General features: G+C 40.9%; 1 protein-coding gene across 3 annotated transcripts in view; it reads right to left on the bottom strand.

The window, feature by feature from the left end:
• Nucleotides 1–14,042: 14,042 nt before the first annotated feature.
• The window catches only part of LOC129827455 (annexin A6-like), a 42,492-nt gene continuing 32,084 nt past the window's right edge, over nt 14,043–24,450 (bottom strand). The window contains exons 19-26 of one of the 3 annotated variants that reach the window (XM_055888329.1): nt 22,925–23,004; nt 21,871–21,924; nt 21,695–21,788; nt 18,949–19,044; nt 18,719–18,777; nt 16,929–17,066; nt 14,780–14,869; nt 14,043–14,732 (exon numbers count right to left, since the gene is read on the bottom strand). In XM_055888329.1, coding sequence (XP_055744304.1) covers nt 14,810–14,869; nt 16,929–17,066; nt 18,719–18,777; nt 18,949–19,044; nt 21,695–21,788; nt 21,871–21,924; nt 22,925–23,004 — 581 coding nt within the window. In that variant the 3' untranslated portion in view covers nt 14,043–14,732; nt 14,780–14,809. Of the gene's footprint in view, nt 14,870–16,928; nt 17,067–18,718; nt 18,778–18,948; nt 19,045–21,694; nt 21,789–21,870; nt 21,925–22,924; nt 23,005–24,450 lie in introns of all 3 variants that reach the window. The other 2 variants (XM_055888328.1, XM_055888330.1) reach the window with 2 other exon arrangements.

The raw sequence follows: 24,450 nt of genomic DNA on the forward strand, positions 1-24,450 counted from the left end.
CATAGAGAAAGGGTCTGATGCAGTTCATAGCCTCAACAGAAGAGAACAGAGCAGAGCAGGGGGACCTGGGCTCCGTCCAACTGAGCGGTAGTGTAGACTGATCTGTCCTAAAGTGAACAACACAAGACAACCAACAGAACAGACACAATCAACACTATCAGTCTGGTATGTGTTAATTCTACTCTACACAGAAATACTAGTGTTTTATGTTATTTTCATTTTATTTAACCTTTATCTAACTAGGCAAGTCAGTTAAGAACCAATTCTTATTTACAATGACGGCCTACCAAAAGGCCTCCTGCGGGGACGGGGGCTGGGATAAAAAAAAATATATATATATAGGACAAAACACACATCACGACAAGAGAGACGCCACAACACTACATAAAGAGAGACCTAAGACAACAACATAGCATGGCAGCAACACATGACAACAACATGGTAGCAACACAACATGACAACAGCATGGTAGCAACACAACATAGCAGCACAAAACATGGTACAAACATTATTGGGCACAGACAACAGCACAAAGGGCAAGACGGTAGAGACAACAATACATCATGCAAAGCAGCCTTAACTGTCAGTAAGTGTCCATGATTGAGTCTTTAAATGAAGAGATGGAGATAAAACTGTCCAGTTTGAGTGTTTTTTTTTGCCTCGTAATCTGTAGGAATCATAACTAAAGTGTGATGGAAATTAAATGGCGGAAGTCTCATGTGTATCTGTGCACATTTAGTTTACATAACACAGCCATTAATGTCCATAAGGCCTAATAACCAAGTTTAATCTAATTTATATTAAACTGTACAATTTGACTTGAAGAGAATCCAAAAGAATGGTCTTACTTCACAGCAGTCAGAAATGACTTGTTGTTTTGCAACACAAGGTGATGATCTGACAATGCATTGCAAAGAAAGCTTACTATTTACCTTAATCTATGAATGTATAATAATTAACATGAAATAGGGATAATTCTGAGGTTGTGTAATTATGTCGTCTTTGTTTAAATGAGCAGTGTTGGGCTGCTGCATGGTGCAGTTTAAATGATGCACGGTCTACAGTCTACATGTTGCCATGGATCTCTTGGCCTGATGTAGGGGATTTCCTCCTCTCTCAAAACCCTTTTTTTCTTCTTTCCGCTTTTAACTTTGAGACGCTTGACAACAGCTGCACTCACAAATAAAGCTCATCACATACAGTACATCATACAAAAAAGTCTACCCAAGATGGCGTAGCAGTCGGACGTGTGTTTTGTCTTGTCCTATCCTGTGTAAATATAGTTTTCCTCATTTTTTTCTCGTGTATATTTCGTATATATTTTAATCTCACATTCCATCTATGGACTGAATAGACTCTCCTGCAACCCACCTCACCCAATGTGGTACGGATCTGCTATTTTTATTCTTTAGAACCGGGAAACCCCATTAGAAGCTAACCAGCTAACTAGCTACTAGCTAGTAGTCAGTTAGCCACTGCTAGCGGTCTTCACTGTTAGCTCAGACACCAGCCAGCCTCAGCTCGGTCATTACCTGCCAGTCTGTACAGCGCAATATCAACCCAAAGCATATCGGACTGCTTTCTCTACCACATCTCCGGATTCCTACTGCAAGCTCTGAAACTTTACACCGCATCATCGCAGCTAGCTAGCTGCAATCTGAGTGGCTACTCCTGGTTAACGTCTCTGTCCCGAAGCAAGCACCAGTTAGCCTTGAGCTAGCCTCGAGCTAGGCCCATCTCCCGGCTAGCCTAAGAGGTCCACCAGCTAATTATTGGGCTACAATACCTCTTTTGCCAATTGGCCTTGACCCTTTACTGCCGCCACGGAGCCCAGCCAATCTATCACGACTGGTCTGCTGATGTAATCGTCCGAGTTGGTTTCAACAGGCTCTTCCGTTGCGACTTCGCCGAAGGCCAATCTGCTAGCCCCGGCCCGCTAGCTGTCTGAATCGCCGTGTCTCCAGCTCGCCTAGCGTAGTAGCGGCTACTGAATCGTCTCCCTGACTCACCTATTGCTACTCATTGGACCCTATGATCACTCGGCTACACATGCCTCTCCCTAATGTCAATATGCCTTGTCTATTGCTGTTTTGGTTAGTGATTATTGTCTTATTTCACTATTGAGCCCCCAGCCCTTTTATTCTCTGTTCCGAACGCACTAGACGACCAGTTCTTATAGCCTTTAGCCGTACCCCCTCCTCTGTTCCTCTGGTGATGTAGAGGTTAACCCAGGATCTGCAGCCCCCAGCACCACTCCCATTCCCCAGGCGCTCTCATTTGTTGACTTCTGTAACCGTAAAGCCTTGGTTTCATGCATGTTAACATCAGAAGCCTCCTCCCTAAGTTTGTTTTATTCACTGCTTTAGCACACTCCAACAACCCTGATGTCCTAACCGTGTCTGAATCCTGGCTTAGGAAGGCCACCAAAAATCCTGAAATTTCCATCCTCAATTACAACATTTTTCGACAAGATAGAACTGCCAAAGGGGGCGGAGTTGCAATCTACTGCAGAGATAGCCTGCAGAGTACTGTTATACTATCCAGGTCTGTGCCCAAACAATTTGAGCTTCTACTTTTAAAAATCCACCTTTCCAGAAACAAGTCTCTCACTGTTGCCGCTTGTTATAGACCCCCCTCAGCCCCCAGCTGTGCCCTGGACACCATATGTGAATTGATTGCCCCCCATCTATCTTCAGAGTTCGTACTGTTAGGTGACCTAAACTGGGATATGCTTAACACCCCGGCCGTCCTACAATCTAAGCTAGATGCCTTCAATCTCATACAAATTATCAAGGAACCTACCAGGTACAATCCTAAATCCATAACCATGGGCATCCTCTTAGATATCATCCTGACCAACTTGACCTCTAAATACACCTCTGCTGTCTTCAACCAGGATCTCAGCGATGACTGCCTCATTGCCTGCGTCCGTAATGGGTTCACGGTCATCACTGTCAAACACTCCCTAAAACACTTCAGCGAGCAGGCCTTTCTAATCGACCTGGCCAGGGTATCCTGGAAGGACATTGACCTCATTCTGTCAGTAGAGGATGCCTGGTTCCTCTTTAGAAGTGCTTTCCTCACCATCTTAAATAAGCATGCCCCATTCAAAAAATGTAGAACTAAGAACAGTTATAGCCCTTGGTTCACCCCAGACTTGACTGCCATTGACCAACACAAAAACATCCTGTGGCATTCTGCATTAGCATCGAATAGCCCCCGCGATATGCAACTTTTCAGGGAAGTCAGGAACCAATATAGACAGTCAGTTAGGGAAGCTAAGGATAGCTTTTTCAAACATAAATTTGCATCCTGTAGCACTAATTCCAAAAAGTTTTGGGACACTGTAAAGTCCATGGAGAATAAGAGCATCTCCTCCCAGCCTCCCACTGCACTGAGGCTAGGAAACACTTTCACCACCGATAAATCCCCCTGCAGCAACTTGCCCCCCCCCCCCCCCCCCCCTCCCGCTCCTCCTTCACCCAAATCCAGACAGCTGATGTTCTGAAAGAGCTACAAAATCTGGACCACTACAAATCAGCCGGGCTAGACAATCTGGACCCTCTCTTTCTAAAATGATCAGCTGAAATTGTTGCAATCCCTATTACTAGCCTGTTCAACCTCTCTTTCATATCATCTGAGATCCCCAAAGATTGGAATGCTGCCACGGTCATCCCCCTTTTGAAGAGACACTCTAGACCCAAACTGTTATAGAACTGTATCCATCCTGCCCTGCCTTTCTGAAATCTTCGAAAGCCAAGTTAACAAACAGATCACAGAGCATTTTGAATCCCACCGCACCTTCTCCACTATGCAATCTGGTTTCCGAGCTGGTCATGGGTGCAACTCAGCCACGCTCAAGGTCCTAAAAGATATCATAACCGCCATCGATAAAAGACAGTACTGTGCAGCCGTCTTCATCAACCTGGCCAAGGCTTTCGACTTTGTCAATCACCGCATTCTTATCGGCAGACTCAATAGCCTACTTCTCAGATTGTGTTCAGTGTGTCAAATCGTAGGGCCTGTTGTCCGAACCTCTGGCAGTCTCTATGGGGGTGCCACAGGGTTCATTTCTCAGGCCGACTCTTTTCTCTGTATACATCATTGATGTCGCTCTTGCTGCTGGTGATTCTCTGATCCACCTCTACGCAGACGACATCATTCTATATACTTCTGGCCCTTCTTTGGACACTGTGTTAACACACCTCCAAACGAGCTTCAATGCCAGACAACACTCCTTCCGTGGCCTCCAATTGCTTTAAAATGCTAGTAAAACTAACTGCATTCTCTTCAACCGATTGTTGCCTGGACCTGCACCCCCGACTAGCATCACTACCCTGCATAGTTCTGACTTAGAATATGTGGACAACTACAAATACCTAGGTGTCTGGTTAGACTGTAATCTCTCCTTCCAGACTCACATTAAGCATCTCCAATCCAAAATGTAATCTAGAATTGGCTTCCTATTTCGCAACAAAGCCTTTTTCACTCATGCTGACAAACATACCCTCGTAAAACTGACTATCCTTCCGATCCTTGACTTCGCCTCCAACACTCTACTCAGCAAATCGGATGCAGTCTATCACAGTGCCATCCGTTTTGTCACCAAAGCCCCATATACTACCCACCATTGCAACCTGTATGCTCTCGTTGGCTGGCCCTCACTACATATTTGTCGCCAAACCCACTGGCTCCAGGTCATCTATAAGTCTTTGCTAGGTAAAGCACCGCCTTATTTCAGCTCACTGGTCACCATAGCATCACCTACCCGTAGCATGCGCTCCAGCAGGTATATTTCAATGGTCCTCCCCAAAGCCAACACCTACTTTGGCTGCCTTTTCTTCTCGTTCTCTGTTGCCAATGACTGGAACGAATTGCAAAAATCACTGAAGCTGGAGTCTTATTTCTCCCTCTCTAACTTTAAGCATCAGCTGTCAGAGCAGTTTACCGATCACTGTACCTGTACACAGCCCATCTGTAAATAGCACACCCAACTACCTTATCCCCATATTGTTATTTATCTTCTTGCTCTTCTGCACCCCAGCCCACCTCAATGGGCTCCCAAGTGGTACAGTGGTCTAAGGCACTGCATCTCAGTGCAAGAGGCGTCACCTAGTTCGAATCCAGGCTGTATCACATCTGACTGTGATTGGGAGTCCCATAGGGCGGCGCGCAACGGTCCCAGGGTCGTCCGGGTTTGGCCGGAGTAGGCCATCATTGTAAAAACAATTTGTTCTTTAGCTGACTTGCCTAGTTAAATAAAACATTTTAAAAATTCAATTAATCTCTACTTACACATTCATCATCTGCACATCTATCACTCCAGTGTTAATGCTAAATTGTAATTATTTCGCCTCTATGGCCCATGTATTGCCTTACCTCCTTAACCTTCTACATTTGCACACACTGTACATAGATTTTTCTATTGTGTTATTGACTGTACGTTTGTTTATGTGTAACTCTGTGTTGTTGTTTCTGTCGCACTGCTTTGCTTTTTCTTGGCCAGGTCGCAGTTGTAAATGAGAACTTGGCCTACCTGGTTAAATAAAGGTGAAAAAAAACATCACACATTATACAGCACATCATAGAATACATCATACAGTATAACATACAGTATATCATAGAGTATAACATACATCATACAGTATAACATACAGTACATCATAAAGTATAACGTACAGTATATCATAAAGTATAACGTACAGTATATCATAAAGTATAACATACAGTATATCATAAAGTATAACATAGAGTATATCATAAAGTATATCATACAGTATATCATACAATATATCATACAGTATATCATACAGTATAACATACAGTATATCATACATACATCATCCAGTATAACATACATCATCCAGTATAACATACATCATCCAGTATAACATACATCATACTGTATAACATACAGTATATCATACAGTATATCATACAGTATATCATACAGTATATCATAAAGTCTAACATACAGTATATCATACAGTATATCATACAGTATATCATAAAGTATAACATACAGTCTAACATACAGTATATCATACAGTATATCATACAGTATATCATACAGTATAACATACATCATACAGTATAACATACAGTATATCATACAGTATAACATACATCATACAGTATAACATACAGTATAACATACAGTATATCATACAGTATAACATACATCATCCAGTATAACATACATCATACTGTATAACATACAGTCTAACATACAGTATGTCATACAGTATATCATACAGTATAACATACATCATACAGTATAACATACAGTATAACATACAGTATATCATAAAGTATAACATACAGTATATCATACAATATATCATACAGTATAACATACATCATCCAGTATAACATACATCATACAGTACATCATATATATTACAGTACATCATATATCATACAGTACATCATATATATTACAGTACATCATATATCATACAGTACATCATACATCATACAGTACATTATATATCATACAGTACATTATAAATCATACAGTACATAATATATCATACAGTATATCATACAGTACATTATATATCATACAGTATATCAAGCTAGCCAGCTAACTACCTACCAGCTATCAGTTAGCAAACCATGCTAGCGGTCATCAGCTAACCTTTAGCTCGGAAAGCTCTCGCCAGTTCGAACAACGTGACTCAAACCAGAGCATAACGGACCTATTTCTCTCCATATCCCTGGATTCCTACCGCAAACTCTGAACATTTTCATCTGGATCTTCACAACTAGCTAACCGCAATCCCGGGTGACCACTCCTGGCTAGCGTTTCCATCCCGGAGGAAGCACCAATTAGTCTATCACAGTGCCATCCGTTTTGTCACCCAAGCTCCATACACTACCCATCATTGCGACCTGTACGCTCTCATTGGTTGGTCCTCGCTTCATACTCGCCGCCAAACCCACTGGCTCCAGGTCATCTACAAGTCTCTGCTAGGTAAAGATCCGCCTTATCTCAGCTCACTGGTCACCATAGCAGCACCCACTCGTAGCACGCGCTCCAGCAGGTATATCTCACTGGTCCCCCCCAAAGCCAATTCCTCCTTTGGTCGTCTTTCCTTCCAGTTCTCTGCTGCCAATGACTGGAACAAACTACAAAAATCTCTGAAACTGGAAACACTTATCTCCCTCACTAGCTTTAAGCACCAGCTGTCAGAGCGGCTCACAGATTACTGCACCTGTACATAGCCCATCTATAATTTAGCCCAAGCAACTACCTCTTCCCCTACTGTATTTATTTATTTTGCTCCTTTGCACCCCATTATTTATATTTCTACTTTGCATATTCTTCCACTGCAAATCTACTATTCCAGTGTTTTACTTGCTATATTATATTTACCTCGCCACCATGGCCTTTTTTTTGCCTTTACCTCCCTTATCTCACCTCATTTGCTCACACTGTATATAGACTTATTTTTCTACTGTATTATTGACTGTATGTTTTGTTTACTCCATGTGTAACTCTGTGTTGTTGTATTTGTCGAATTGCTATGCTTTATCTTGGCCAGGTCGCAGTTGCAAATGAGAACTTGTTCTCAACTAGCCTACCTGGTTAAATAAAGGTGAAATATATACATATATTTTAAATCATACAGTACATCATACAGTACATCATACAGTACATCACACAGTACATCATACATCATTCAGTACATCAAACAGCACATCATACAGTACATCACACAGTACATCATACAGTATATAATATAGTACATCATACAGCATGGAGTATATCATACATCATACAGTACATCATACAGTACATTATACAGCACGTAGTACAGTATATCATACAGTACATCATACATCACACAGTACATAATACAGTACACAATACAACACATAATACAGTATATTATACAGTACATAATATATCATACAGTATATCATACAGTACATCATACATCATACAGTACATCATACATCCTACAGTATATCATACAGTACATCATACATCCTACAGTATATCATACAGTACATCATACATCATACAGTACATCATACAGTATATCATACAGTACATAATACATCATACAGTACATCATACAGTATATCATACAGTACATCATACAGCACAGCATACAGTATATAATACAATACATCATACAACATGGAGTATGTCATAAAGCATACAGTACATCATACATCATACAGTACATCATACATCATACAGTACATCATACAGTACATCATACATCATACAGTACATCATACAGTACATCATACAGTACATCATACATCATACAGTACATCATACAGTACATCGTACATCATACAGTACATCATACATCATACAGTACATCATACAGTACATTGTACATCATACAGTACATCGTACATCATACAGTACATTGTACAGTACATCAGACGTCATATCGTACATCATACAGTACATCATACAGTACAGAGGACTCTGTTGTCCTAGCTTCAGGGGGGAAGCTCGTTCCACCGTTGGGGTGCCAAAACAGAGAAGAGCTTGGACTGGGCTGAGCTGGAGCTGAACCAGTTCGGATTTAAGTATAGTTTTTGTATGACTGAAGCCTTTAATGAGAGGTCCAATGCTTTAATATTTAAACATGTCTGCACTCCGGACTCATATTCATTATATATGCAGAGCCACAAGTAAATAGGTAAACTGGGATATGACTAAAGAATTAATCAGGTTGATTTTTCCAGTGTTGTTCCAGTGTTGTTTCCAAGTGTTGTTCTTTCCATGGTAGCAAAATCTTATCTAATTTGGCTAACTTTCTATTAAAATGTATTGTAGTAAGATCATTTCTACATGGTAATTTAAATATATATATTTTTTTAGAGATCCAATACGTAATATGCTGCATTTATCACAATCAGATTTGAATCCAGAGAGGTTAGAACAAGTATCTAGATCCTCTAAGAGGCTGTGGAGGGATCTAAGTTGCGGATTTAAAAGAAAACATGAATCGTAAGCGTACAATGACACCTTGGATTTTAAGCCTTGGATTTGTAGCCTCTTGATATTGTTGTTGGATCTGATTTGAATAGCTAGCATTTTGATGGCTATAGGAAATAGATATGTGTCACGTTTGACCTATTGTTCCTTTTTCTTTTATTTATTTAGTTGGTCAGGGCGTGAGTTGGGGTGGGTTGTCTTTGTGTGTTTTTGTATTGTCTAGGGTGTTGTATGGTTTAGGGGGTTAAGTAGAGTAGATGGGTTAGTGTTCAGTGTAGGTGTCTAGGAAAGTCTATGGTTGCCTGAATTGGTTCTCAATCAGAGACAGCTGGTTATTGTTGTCTCTGATTGGGAGCCATATTTAAGGCAGCCATAGGCTTTAGCTGGTTGTGGGTAATTGTCTATGTGTAGTGTTTGTGGCAGCACTATCTGTATTATTAGCTTCACGGTCGTCAATTTTGTTATTTTGTTAGTTCGTGATTAGTTGTTCGTTTCTTGTTTGTTTTTCTCTCTTCTTAAAATAAAGAAGATGTATTTTGCACACGCTGCGCCTTGGTCCAATCTCTCACAAGAAGACGATCGTGACAATATGCCGATAGTGGACAACCTTGTCTTACTCCTCTTGACAGTTGAATACTTTCTGAAAAGTAGCCATTATTTACTATTTAACACCTAGGGTTACTATACATAACATTAACTCATTGTATAAGAGATTCTCCAAAATTAAAAAAAAAAAGTCCAGGCATTTATACATAAATTCCAGTCATACTTTATCAAAGACCTTTTCAAAGTCAGCTATGAATACCAGGCCTGGTTTCACATATTTTGAATAGTGTTCTATTGTTTCCAGTACTTGTCTTATATTATTTATATTATCATGGATGAGTTTCTGTAAATTATTTTTTGTTAGCATTTCTATGTTGGAAGATCAAAACATAATTTGGTGCATTTTTTACCCATTTTCCATCCAGTTCGCTTTATTTTTCATAATATATTACACTGGATCTTTCTTGAATAAGTTCATCCAGTTCTTTTTGTTTTTGCTCTAAACTTATTCTGAACCTCTATGTTACAGTTTGTTGCTATATATCTGGACTGAGTTTCTTTTGACCTAAATTGTTTTGTTTTTGTCACGACTTCCACCGAAGGTGGCTCCCCTTCCTGTTCGGGTGGCGCTCGGCGGTCGTCGTCACCGGTCTACTAGCTGCCACAGATCCCTTTTTCTTTTCTGTTGGTTTTGTCTTGATTGTTTTCACCTGTTGCTTATTTTGGTTCATCAATGGTCTATTTAAACTTCTAGTGCCCGCCTGCTTTTGTGCGGGCTTATTCCTACTGTCAGTGGTGAAGTTGGTTTTCCTCCTGCGTAATTTTGTTGTATGTTATTTCCTGTTTTTTTTGGAGACATACCTGATTTATGGTCATTGCCTGATTGTTGGCTAGACCAAGCGAAATAAACGCACCCATTGGAAGTATTGCTCTCTGCGCCTGACTCTACACCCACCACTCCTAGAATTTTGTGACAGTTTTAAAGATGAGTGTTGCATTGCAAGGCCTCTAAAAGCACATTTAAAAGCGTTCCTTACAAGAAGGGGATCTGCTGTACCTATGTTATGTAGGAAAAAAGTCAGTTATGAATTATTCTGTCTTGGTTAAAAAATGTTTTGTCATCCAGTAGGCTTTGAATACATTTCCAATATCCTCGCCCTTGTGGAAATTCTGTAAGAGTAATGTGTATACCAATTATGTGATGGTCCGACCGCATTCTGTCCCCTATCAACACTTTTTAAACTTTTGGTGCCAGAGAGAATGACAAGAAAGTAATCAAGGAGACTAGCTTGATTAAGCCTCCGCCATGTATATCTCACTAGGTCAGGATATTAAACCTCCTCCATGTATATCTCACTAGGTCAGGGTATTAAACCTCCTCCATGTATATCTCACTAGGTCAGGGTATTAAACCTCCTCCATGTATATCTCACTAGGTCAGGGTATTAAACCTCCTCCATGTATATCTCACTAGGTCAGGATATTAAACCTCCTCCATGTATATCTCACTAGGTCAGGATATTAAACCTCCGCCATGTATATCTCACTAGGTCAGGGTATTAAACCTCCACCATGTATATCTCACTAGGTCAGGATATTAAACCTCCATGTATATCTCACTAGGTCAGGGTATTAAACCTCCTCCATGTATATCTCACTAGGTCAGGATATTAAACCTCCATGTATATCTCACTAGGTCAGGGTATTAAACCTCCTCCATGTATATCTCACTAGGTGAGGGTATTAAACCTCCATGTATATCTCACTAGGTCAGGATATTAAACCTTCTCCATGTATATCTCACTCGATCAGAATATTAAACCTCCTCCATGTATATCTCACTAGGTCAGGATATTAAACCTCCTCCATGTATATCTCACTAGGTCAGGATATTAAACCTCCTCCATGTATATCTCACTAGGTCAGGATATTAATCCTCCTCTATGTATATCTCACTAGGTCAGGATATTAAACCTCCACCATGTATATCTCACTAGGTCTGTCACGATCGTGTGGAGGATTGACGGACCAAAACGCAGCATTTGGAAAATAAGCCATCTTCTTTTATTTTAGAAGAAGGCAAAACGAAACAAAACACTTACGAACTAACCAAAACAATAAACGACCGTGAAGCTAATAAAACGTAGTGCACACACAGGCTACAAACGTATAACATAGACAATTACCCACATCAAACGAAAGCCTATGGTTACCTTAAATATGGCTCCCAATCAGAGACAACAGAAATCAGCTGTCTCTAATTGGGAACCCATTCAGGCAACCATAGACTCTCCTAGACAACTACACTAACATAGACACAGCTAGACACATACACTCAACACAAGCCCATACACTACACCCAACACCCCCTTTACCATATAATCACCCAAAACCGACAAAACACAAACATTCCCCATGTCACACCCTGACCTAACTAAAAATAATAAAGAAAACAAAGAATACTAAGGCCAGGGCGTGACAAGGTCAGGATATTAAACCTCCTCCATGTATATCTCACTAGGTCAGGATATTAAACATTCTCCATGTATATCTCACTCGGTCAGGATATTAAACCTCCTCCATGTATATCTCACTAGGTCAGGATATTAAACCTCCATGTATATCTCACTAGGTCAGGATATTAAACCTCCATGTATATCTCACTAGGTCAGGATATTAAACCTCCATGTATTTCTCACTAGGTCAGGATATTAAACCTCCTCCATGTATATCTCACTAGGTCAGGATATTAAACCTCCTCCATGTATTTCTCACTAGGTCAGGATATTAAACCTCCTCCATGTATATCTCACTAGGTCAGGATATTAAACCTCCATGTATATCTCACTAGGTCAGGATATTAAACCTCCATGTATATCTCACTTGGTCAGGATATTAAACCTCCTCCATGTATATCTCACTTGGTCAGGATAGTAAACCTCCTCCATGTATATCTCACTAGGTCAGGATATTAAACCTCCTCCATGTATATCTCACTAGGTCAGGATATTAAACCTCCTCCATGTATATCTCACTAGGTCAGGATATTAATCTTCCTCCATGTATATCTCACTAGGTCAGGGTATTAAACCTCCTCCATGTATATCTCACTAGGTCAGGATATTAAACCTCCACCATGTATATCTCACTAGGTCAGGATATTAAACCTCCACCATGTATATCTCACTAGGTCAGGATATTAAACCTCCATGTATATCTCACTAGGTCAGGATATTAAACCTCCATGCATATCTCACTAGGTCAGGATATTAAACCTCCATGTATATCTCACTAGGTCAGGATATTAATCCTCCTCCATGTATATCTCACTAGGTCAGGATATTAAACCTCCACCATGTATATCTCACTAGGTCAGGATATTAAACCTCCACCATGTATATCTCACTAGGTCAGGGTATTAAACCTCCTCCATGTATATCTCACTAGGTCAGGATATTAAACCTCCATGTATATCTCACTAGGTCAGGGTATTAAACCTCCTCCATGTATATCTCACTAGGTCAGGATATTAAACCTCCATGTATAAATATTTTGTCTTGCCCAGTCAACCCGTCTCCTCCTTTTCATCTACACTGATTGAAGGGGATTTAACAGGGGACATCAATAAGAGATCATAGCTTTCACCTGGTCAGTCGGTCATGGAAAGAGCAGGTGTTCATAATGATTTGTACACTCAGTGTCTATGCCAGAGGAAATATATAATTTCTCTCATAGTTTTGGTCAGTGAATTAAAGAATGTAATGGATGTGATTAAAATAAGCTATTACATTAACTATGAAGACCACAACATACTGTGTTTTTTAAGATTGGATGATTTCTATGTATTGTTGGTTCAGTGAGTGGGAGAGGCAGTGAGTGAATTATACAAATAGTAGCCTATTCCCGAATAGAGTACCATTTGCTATTCCCTAAATAGTGTACTACTTTTGACCTTGACCCATAGGGCTCTGGTTAAAAGTAGTGCACTATGTGTAGGGAATAGGGAGCCATTCAGGATGTAACCAGGGAGTTTCCTGATTCTAAAGCTCTGCCCAGTGCCCCTTTGCCAATATCAATATTTAATCACTGAACGGCACCCAGAAGCTACCCAGATAGCTAAACATAGTGAACCACATGGTCCAAATAGCGTTCTAATCCCTATATGGCGCACTGCTTTTGACCAGGGCTCATAGGGTTGTGGTCAAAAGCAGTGCACTATATACGGGATAAGGTGCCATTCTGGTACGTAGAGATATTGACACGGCCTTAACCCTGGTCCTGCTGTATGTGGAGCACTATCAGAAGAAATCAACACAGGGCATTACCGTAACACGATCTCAGTCCAAATGAGTCATTACTCTGTCATTAGTGCAGATTACACAGAAATGTGGACCTATGAGCAATTTGGTTGAAATGTATTCAAAGCCGTTTTAAAATGTATGCATTTTATATGCATTTATCATAATATAGGTCATATCTTATCAGTGAAATCTGTCTTCAAACAATAAACGCCAACAGAATACAGTACTACGATGCGTTCCTTTTATTTTGAGGAGACACAATGTAACGTTCCTAAAACCATACAGTATTCATTGGATGGATGACCTATTGCATTGTAGAAGTGCCATACAAAACACTTGAAGCCCTCAATAGGTTGACAGTTAGACACATAGCCAAGCAGTTTCCTATCTCTCACTTTCAATGTAAATACCACGAACACTACAGGGGTTCTGTAAAAAAAGAAAGAAAAAGAAACATTTGACATGAAAAAGACTGACACAGAGGTGACAGCTATCTGACACACAGGTGTCAGCTATCTGACACACAGGTGTCAGCTATCTGACACAGAGGTGACAGCTATCTGACACAGAAGTGACAGCACAGAGCTCCAATGTTCCAATACTTTAAAAATGCATCATTAGTTATGGATAGGTGTTAGCATAGCAAGGTCACCACCTGAACATCACTTGAACCAATTTAGATCTGTGATTACTTGAAGAAAGCTAGGAAAGAAGAAAGGAACATAGACTCTGTGGGGAGGTTGTTGAGGTCATAGGTCACTTTGGCAGAGGAGTGGCAGCGGTGAGGGACAAACAGAGCAGACTGACTATCCCCACTGGGTTCAATGTGGATGTACGCACAGCACAGTTGACCGGTAGATTGACAGCTTCAGTTGGTGTTCTAGAGTGTTCCAGAAGCTCCACTGGTGTTCTGGAGCCTTCTGGAAGCCTGCTGGGTGGTTCTGCTTCTAGAGTGTTCTGGGACCTTCTGGAAGCCTGCTGGGTGGTTCTGCTTCTAGTCTTGTCCTCCACACAGCATCAGCAGGGTCTTACGGTAGTCCCCTGAGGTATCACCCTGAGAGAGGAAGCAGCAGCTTTTAGGAACTTACTAAAACAGACTCCGTCCCACATGGCACTATGTAATAATAGGGGACCATTTGGGATGCATACACATTTAACACACAAGGAGAGGAAGGAGTATTTAGGGTCTCTTTTACTGAGTGTTTATACAGTACATGTTATTATATCATATATTATATAATTAAACAATAAGGCCTGAGGGGGTGTGGTATATGGCCAATATACCACGGCTAAGGGCTGTTCTTAGACCCGACGAATCGTGGTATACGGTCTGATTTACTACGGCTGTCAGCCAATCAGCATTCAGGGCTCGAACCACCCAGGTTATAATCTAAGTTATAAACTGGGTTGTTTTTACTCTTATAATTACGTTGGTAAACAGTTTATAATAGCAATAAGGCACCTCAGGGGTTTGTGGTATATTGGCCAATATCATATATTATATAGCTATATAAATATTCTAAGTTATTCAGAGCGGGGTAATCAGTTAGGTATATGAACAGCTCCCACAGTAAAAACATTGTCAACTCAATAATGTCACACAGACACATTAACACAGAGACACACACAGTACATCACACAGACACAAGCAACACACACACAGTACATCACACAGACACAGAGACACACACAGTACATCACACAGACACATTAACACACACAGTACATCACACAGACACAGTAACACACACAGTACATCACACAGACACAAGTAACACAGAGACACACACAGTACATCACACAGACACAGTAACACAGAGACACACACAGTACATCACACAGACACAGTAACACACACAGTACATCACACAGACACAAGTAACACAGAGACACACACAGTACATCACACAGACACAGTAACACAGAGACACAGTACATCACACAGACACAGTAACACACACAGTACATCACACAGACACAAGTAACACAGAGACACACACAGTACATCACACAGACACAGTAACACAGAGACACACACAGTACATCACACAGACACAGTAACACACACAGTACATCACACAGACACAAGTAACACAGAGACACACACAGTACATCACACAGACACAGTAACACAGAGACACAGTACATCACACAGACACAGTAACACACACAGTACATCACACAGACACAAGTAACACAGAGACACACACAGTACATCACACAGACACAGTAACACAGAGACACACACAGTACATCACACAGACACAGTAACACACACAGTACATCACACAGACACAAGTAACACAGAGACACACACAGTACATCACACAGACACAGTAACACAGAGACACACACAGTACATCACACAGACACACAAGGTTAGTGGACAGACATTTATAGAAAGCAAAGACGTTATAACTTGTCAGAATCGAAGTTCAAAATTGGTTTTGAAATACATTATATTAGCAAAACGGCAATTTACTTTACGCCGACAGCAATAAAGAATGTCTCCGGATCGGGTTAGATTGTATTTTTATGACACAACTGTATTTACAGCAAGTGAGACTCTTTCAACCAATCCATATATCAACCCCCACCATTCCATTATAGCTCTTAAATCCTCCTCTGGTACATAGATAATATCATTGACATTATTTAAGGGCCACCCTCACCTGCAGAAGTTAGTACTGGTGTACGTGTCCCAAATAGAATCCTACTCTATGTTCTATATAGTGCACTACTTTCAACCAGGGCCCATAGAAGAACAGGGTGCCATTCAGTACACAACCCTGGTCTTTTACATGTGAGAGCCAGTATAGACCTGTTATTGGGCACTTCCTGCCTCGACATCTTCCAGCCAATCACGGGTGTCGGCCTATAGAGAGGAAGTCGAGCATGCAGGGGAAATTCCTAAACAGCTGTATGGCAGCCGCAGCCCCACAAGCCCCGCCCAACACAGGAAGCTATAGCGCACCGTTCCCCGTTCCACCCGTCTCGCCAAAAATAGGATGTGTAGCAGCACAGTAGTACAACAGAAAACAGGACACTCGCGCACGCGCACACGCACACGCACACGTCGAGTGTTACTCGACATGTAAAATATGAAAACTTACAACCATGGTTTCTACCTGGATGAATTCATGGAGAGAGCAGTCGTGAGTCTCCTTGAACTCTTTGCGGATATTGAAAAGGTCGACTTCACTGCGTGAGACCATGATGCGGATCAGAGCCCTGTCGTCTGTGCCAATACACTGCAGAGAGGATAGAGAAAACATGTTTATAAATGTATACACATATATACACTGCAGAGGATAGAGAAAACATGTTTATAAATGTATACACATATATACACTGCAGAGGATAGAGAAAACATGTTTATAAATGTATACACATATATACACTGCAGAGGATAGAGAAAACATGTTTATAAATGTATACACATATATACACTGCAGAGGATAGAGAAAACATGTTTATAAATGTATACACATATATACACTGCAGAGGATAGAGAAAACATGTTTATACATATATACTGATCAAAAATATATAAAATCCCTCCCCCCCAAAAAAACAACTCGAATTTCACAAGGCCCTAATCTATTGATTTCACATGACTGGGAATACAGATATGCATCTGTTGGTCACAGATACTGAAAACAAAATGTGCCTCAGGATCTTATCGCAGTCTTTTTGTGCATTCAAATTGCTATTGGTAAAATGTTCATCGTAGTTTATGCCTGCCCATACCATAATCCCACCATGGGGCACTCTGTTCACAACGTTGACATCAGCAAACCGCTCACCCACACGTGGTCTGCGGTTGTGAGGCCGGTTGGAGGTACTGCCAAATTCTCTAAAACGACGTTGGAAACGGCTTATGGTAGAGAAATGAACATTAAATTATCTGGCAACAGCTCTGGTGGACATTCCTGCAGTCAGCATGTCAATTGACGCTCCCTCAAATCTTGAGACATCTGTGGAATTGTGTTGTGTGACAAAACTGCACATTTTAGAGTGGCCTTTTATTGTCCCCAGCACTTTTATTGTCCCCAGGTGCACCTGTCTAATGATCATGCTGTTTAATCAGCTTCTTGATATGCCACACCTGTCAGGTGGATTGATTATCTTGGTAAAGGAGAAATACAGGCTAACAGGGATGTAAACAAATTTGTTCACAACATTTGAGAGAAATAATATTTTTGTGTGTATGGAACATTTCTGGGAGCTTTTATTTCAGCTCATGAAACATGGGACCAACACTTTACATGTTGTGTTTATATTTTAGTTCAGTATAGTTGGATCCCTAGTATTCACAGTCGATGAAGAAACAGCTATACTCTTTCTGGGGTCCACACACACAATACAAACACAATACAAAACAAACACAATAAAAAACACAATACAAACAACACAAAACACAAAAACACAATACAAACAACACAAAACACAAAAACACAAAACACAATACAAACTACACAAAACACAATACAAAACACAACACACAACACAAAACACAATGCACAATACAAACACAACAACACAAAACACAATACAAAACACAATACAAACAACACAAACAAACAACACAAAACACAAAACACAATAAAAAACAACACAAAACACAATATACAATACAAAACACAACAACACAAAACACACTACAAAACAAAAACACACTACACAATACAAAACACAACAAAACACAAAACATACATAGCCTGCTCTAGCAGGTAGACCGAAACAACAACATGAAGTGCTTAGAAAATCCATCCCCTTTAGGCCTGCTAGTACTAACAGCTAGCCTAGTTAAAAACTGGATTTATCTAGCTATCCACAGGGCAGTGAAACATGGCTGGACTGCGATGGGAGCCGTTCCTAAAAGCAGCAGAAATAGACCTACCTGCATGGCTTTGTACAGGCGGTCAGCAATGTAACTAGGCTGGTTCTTTACACTCCGAACTGCAACGAGAAAGAGAAATATGATAGGTCAACAAAAAAACTAAATATTACAATATCCAAACCTGTAAGATGTAATTTGTCAACAGCCTCAACGGCCTATACTCCACTCTGGGGTCAAGGGCCTAACTACAAAAAACAGTGTACGCACAGCCATCCAATCAAGGGCCTTACCTATGCCATACATGGCCTGTTTCACGTCTCCAGACATCTCCTTCTTGATGATCTGTTCAATGTCCTTATTGCTGCATCGGACAAACTCTTGGAATACTGAAAAAAATATAAAAAATGACATGCCAATCATTGATCGTAAAAGCCAGATATCGAGGCTTGTATGTCCAATAATATGTCTATCTAATATTGCATTAGTGATAAAACAGTGTTTCTCTGGTAACTGTCTCTGAGATGTGGTCAGTAGTGATAAACAGTGTTTCTCTGGTAACTCTCTCTGAGATGTGGTCAGTAGTGATTAAACAGTGTTTCTCTGGTAACTCTCCTGAGATGTGGTCAGTAGTGATAAACAGTGTTTCTCTGGTAACTCTCTCTGAGATGTGGTCAGTAGTGATAAAACAGTGTTTCTCTGGTAACTCTCCTGAGATGTGGTCAGTAGTGATAAACAGTGTTTCTCTGGTAACTCTCTGAGATGTGGTCAGTAGTGATAAACAGTGTTTCTCTGGTAACTGTCTCTGAGATGTGGTCAGTAGTGATAAACAGTGTTTCTCTGGTAACTCTCTGAGATGTGGTCAGTAGTGATAAACAGTGTTTCTCTGGTAACTCTCTGAGATGTGGTCAGTAGTGATAAACAGTGTTTCTCTGGTAACTGTCTCTGAGATGTGGTCAGTAGTGATAAACAGTGTTTCTCTGGTAACTCTCTGAGATGTGGTCAGTAGTGATAAACAGTGTTTCTCTGGTAACTCTCTGAGATGTGGTCAGTAGTGATAAACAGTGTTTCTCTGGTAACTGTCTCTGAGATGTGGTCAGTAGTGATAAACAGTGTTTCTCTGGTAACTCTCTGAGATGTGGTCAGTAGTGATAAACAGTGTTTCTCTGGTAACTCTGAGATGTGGTCAGTAGTGATAAACAGTGTTTCTCTGGTAACTCCCTCTGAGATGTGGTCAGTAGTGATAAACAGTGTTTCTCTGGTAACTCTCTGAGATGTGGTCAGTAGTGATAAACAGTGTTTCTCTGGTAACTCCCTCTGAGATGTGGTCAGTAGTGATAAACAGTGTTTCTCTGGTAACTCTCTGAGATGTGGTCAGTAGTGATAAACAGTGTTTCTCTGGTAACTCTCTGAGATGTGGTCAGTAGTGATAAACAGTGTTTCTCTGGTAACTGTCTCTGAGATGTGGTCAGTAGTGATAAACAGTGTTTCTCTGGTAACTCTCTGAGATGTGGTCAGTAGTGATAAACAGTGTTTCTCTGGTAACTCTCTCTGAGATGTGGTCAGTAGTGATAAAACAGTGTTTCTCTGGTAACTCTCCTGAGATGTGGTCAGTAGTGATAAACAGTGTTTCTCTGGTAACTCTCTGAGATGTGGTCAGTAGTGATAAACAGTGTTTCTCTGGTAACTGTCTCTGAGATGTGGTCAGTAGTGATAAACAGTGTTTCTCTGGTAACTCTCTGAGATGTGGTCAGTAGTGATAAACAGTGTTTCTCTGGTAACTCTCTGAGATGTGGTCAGTAGTGATAAACAGTGTTTCTCTGGTAACTGTCTCTGAGATGTGGTCAGTAGTGATAAACAGTGTTTCTCTGGTAACTGTCTCTGAGATGTGGTCAGTAGTGATAAACAGTGTTTCTCTGGTAACTCTCTGAGATGTGGTCAGTAGTGATAAACAGTGTTTCTCTGGTAACTCTGAGATGTGGTCAGTAGTGATAAACAGTGTTTCTCTGGTAACTCCCTCTGAGATGTGGTCAGTAGTGATAAACAGTGTTTCTCTGGTAACTCTCTGAGATGTGGTCAGTAGTGATAAACAGTGTTTCTCTGGTAACTCCCTCTGAGATGTGGTCAGTAGTGATAAACAGTGTTTCTCTGGTAACTCTCTGAGATGTGGTCAGTAGTGATAAACAGTGTTTCTCTGGTAACTCCCTCTGAGATGTGGTCAGTAGTGATAAACAGTGTTTCTCTGGTAACTCTCTGAGATGTGGTCAGTAGTGATAAACAGTGTTTCTCTGGTAACTCTGAGATGTGGTCAGTAGTGATAAACAGTGTTTCTCTGGTAACTTCCTCTGAGATGTGGTCAGTAGTGATAAACAGTGTTTCTCTGGTAACTCTCTCTGAGATGAGGTCAGTAGTGATAAACAGTGTTTCTCTGGTAACTCTCTGAGATGTGGTCAGTAGTGATAAACAGTGTTTCTCTGGTAACTGTCTCTGAGATGTGGTCAGTAGTGATAAACAGTGTTTCTCTGGTAACTCTCTGAGATGTGGTCAGTAGTGATAAACAGTGTTTCTCTGGTAACTCTCCTGAGATGAGGTCAGTAGTGATAAACAGTGTTTCTCTGGTAACTCTCTGAGATGAGGTCAGTAGTGATAAACAGTGTTTCTCTGGTACCTCTCCTGAAATGTGGTCAGTAGTGATAAACAGTGTTTCTCTGGTAACTCTCTGAGATGTGGTCAGTAGTGATAAACAGTGTTTCTCTGGTAATTCTCTGAGATGAAGTCAGTAGTGATAAACAGTGTTTCTCTGGTAACTCTCTGAGATGTGGTCAGTAGTGATAAACAGTGTTTCTCTGGTAACTCTCTGAGATGAAGTCAGTAGTGATAAACAGTGTTTCTCTGGTAACTCTCTGAGATGTGGTCAGTAGTGATAAACAGTGTTTCTCTGGTAACTCTCTGAGATGAAGTCAGTAGTGATAAACAGTGTTTCTCTGGTAACTCTCTCTGAGATGTGGTCAGTAGTGATAAACAGTGTTTCTCTGGTACCTCTCCTGAGATGTGGGAAGCTCCTGGTACAGAGGATACTCATGAACTTAATCTCCATGTCGTCAGAGTCTTCGTTACAGGCATCGGCCAGTTCCTGAAAAGAGCATCAACAATATTCCACAATAAACCCCATTGAAAATGGAATGAGCGCCAGTCATGGTGCATGATGTACTCACCTGGGCATCCACCAGTGCTCTGTCCCAGTCGGCTGGACCCTGCTCTCTCGCCCCCTGGGGGGAGGAAGAGCACAGCGGGTATTTTTTTAATGTAGAATAGACTTCACTCATTCCTATAGAATATACACTGCTCAAAAAAATAAAGGGAACACTTAAACAACACAATGTAACTCCAAGTCAATCACACTTCTGTGAAATCAAACTGTCCAATTAGGAAGCAACACTGATTGACAATACATTTCACATGCTGTTGTGCAAATGGAATAGACAAAAGGTGGAAATTATAGGCAATTAGCAAGACACCCCCAAAAAAGGAGTGATTCTGCAGGTGGTGACCACAGACAACTTCTCAGTTCCTATGCTTCCTGGCTGATGTTTTGGTCACTTTTGAATGCTGGCGGTGCTCTCACTCTAGTGGTAGCATGAGACGGAGTCTACAACCCACACAAGTGGCTCAGGTAGTGCAGTTCATCCAGGATGGCACATCAATGCGAGCTGTGGCAAAAAGGTTTGCTGTGTCTGTCAGCGTAGTGTCCAGAGCATGGAGGCGCTACCAGGAGACAGGCCAGTACATCAGGAGACGTGGAGGAGGCCGTAGGAGGGCAACAACCCAGCAGCAGGACCGCTACCTCCGCCTTTGTGCCAGGAGGTGCACTGCCAGAGCCATGCAAAATGACCTCCAGCAGGCCACAAATGTGCATGTGTCAGCATATGGTCTCACAAGGGGTCTGAGGATCTCATCTCGGTACCTAATGGCAGTCAGGCTACCTCTGGCGAGCACATGGAGGATGCTGCAGAATCACTCCTTTTTTGGGGGTGTCTTGCTAATTGCCTATAATTTCCACCTTTTGTCTATTCCATTTGCACAACAGCATGTGAAATTTATTGTCAATCAGTGTTGCTTCCTAACTGGACAGTTTGATTTCATAGAAGTGTGGATGACTTGGAGTTACATTGTGTTGTTTAAGTGTTCCCTTTATTTTTTTGAGCAGTGTATATGGACGGCCATATTATGATCCTTTGTTTTGTAGACGTATGAGGGAATAAACGTTACCTGCACCAGCGATGTGAGGATCTGACTGAAGCGTCCTGAGGTGTCCGACTGGATAGCTTCCTCCATGCTCTTCTTATAGCCTGCAAGACATCAGACCAAGGTCAATACATGGTTATTATTCATGCTTCATAGCTGTTTATAGCTACAATACCCGTTTAATGCTTTAGTGTGTTATGGTTTAGTAACAGCTACTAGAACAACTGGCTCCCCCTAAAGGCAGCAATAGGTACTACAGTTCAAAGAGCAAATCAAATTGTATTAGTTAGTGTACACATATTATGCAGATGTTATCGCAGGTGCAGAGAAATGCGGATGTTTCTAGCTCCAACCGTGTAGTATTACTTAACAATACAAACAAAAAATACACGCAAATACCACAACAAATAAAAAATGAAGAAAATAAGAAATATCCGAAAGAGTGATGTCAGAGTCCGTAATATAAATATCATGGTACCAATAATTGCTATATGCATATACAGTACCAGTCAAAAGTTTGGACACACCTACTCATTCAAGGGTTTTTCTTTATTTTTACTATTTTCTACATTGTAGAATAATAGTGAAGACATCAAAACTATGAAATAACAGATATGGAATCATGTAGTAACCAAAAAAAAGTGTTAAACAAATCAATATTTATTTATTTGACATTCTTCAAAGTAGCCACCCTTTGCCTTGATGACAGCTTTGCACACTCTTGACATTCTCTCAACCAGCTTCATGAGGTAGTCACCTGTAATGCATTTCAATCAACAGGTGTGCCTTGTATAAAATTAATTTGTGGAATTTCTTTCCTTCTAAATGCGTTTGTGCCAATCATCTGTGTTGTGACAAGGTAGGGGTGGTATACAGAAGATAGCCCTATTTGGTAAAAAAACAAGTCCATATTAGGGCAAGAACAGCTCAAATAAGCAAAGAGAAACGACATTCCATCATTACTTTAAGACATGAAGGTCAGTCAATCCAGAAAAGTGCAGTCGCAAAAACCATCAAGCACTACGATGAAACTGTCTCTCATGAGGACCGCCAGAGGAATGGAAGAACCAGAGTTACCTCTGCTGCAGAGGATACGTTCATTAGAGTTACCAGCCTCAGAAATTGTAGCCCAAATAAATGCTTCACAGAGTTCAAGTAACAGACACATCTCAACATCAACTGTTCAGAGTAGACTGTGTGAATCAGGCCTTCGTGGTCGAATTGCTGCAAAGAAACCACTACTAAAGGACACAAATAAGAAGAAGATACTTGCTTGGACCAAGAATCACAAACAATGGACATTAGACCGGTGGAAATCTGCCCTTTGGTCTGATGAGTCCAAATTTGACATTTTTGGTTCCAACCGCTGTGTCTTTGTGAGAAGCAGAGTAGGTGAACGGATGATCTCCACATGTGTGGTTCCCACCGTGAAGCATGGAGGAAGAGGTGTGATGGTGCATTGCTGGTGACACTGTCAGTGATTTATTTAGAATTCAAGGCACACTTAAACAGCATGGCTACCACAGCATTCTGCAGCGATACACCATAGT

The sequence above is a fragment of the Salvelinus fontinalis genome, chromosome 29 (assembly GCF_029448725.1).
Source record: "Salvelinus fontinalis isolate EN_2023a chromosome 29, ASM2944872v1, whole genome shotgun sequence".
Lineage (NCBI taxonomy): Eukaryota > Metazoa > Chordata > Actinopteri > Salmoniformes > Salmonidae > Salvelinus > Salvelinus fontinalis.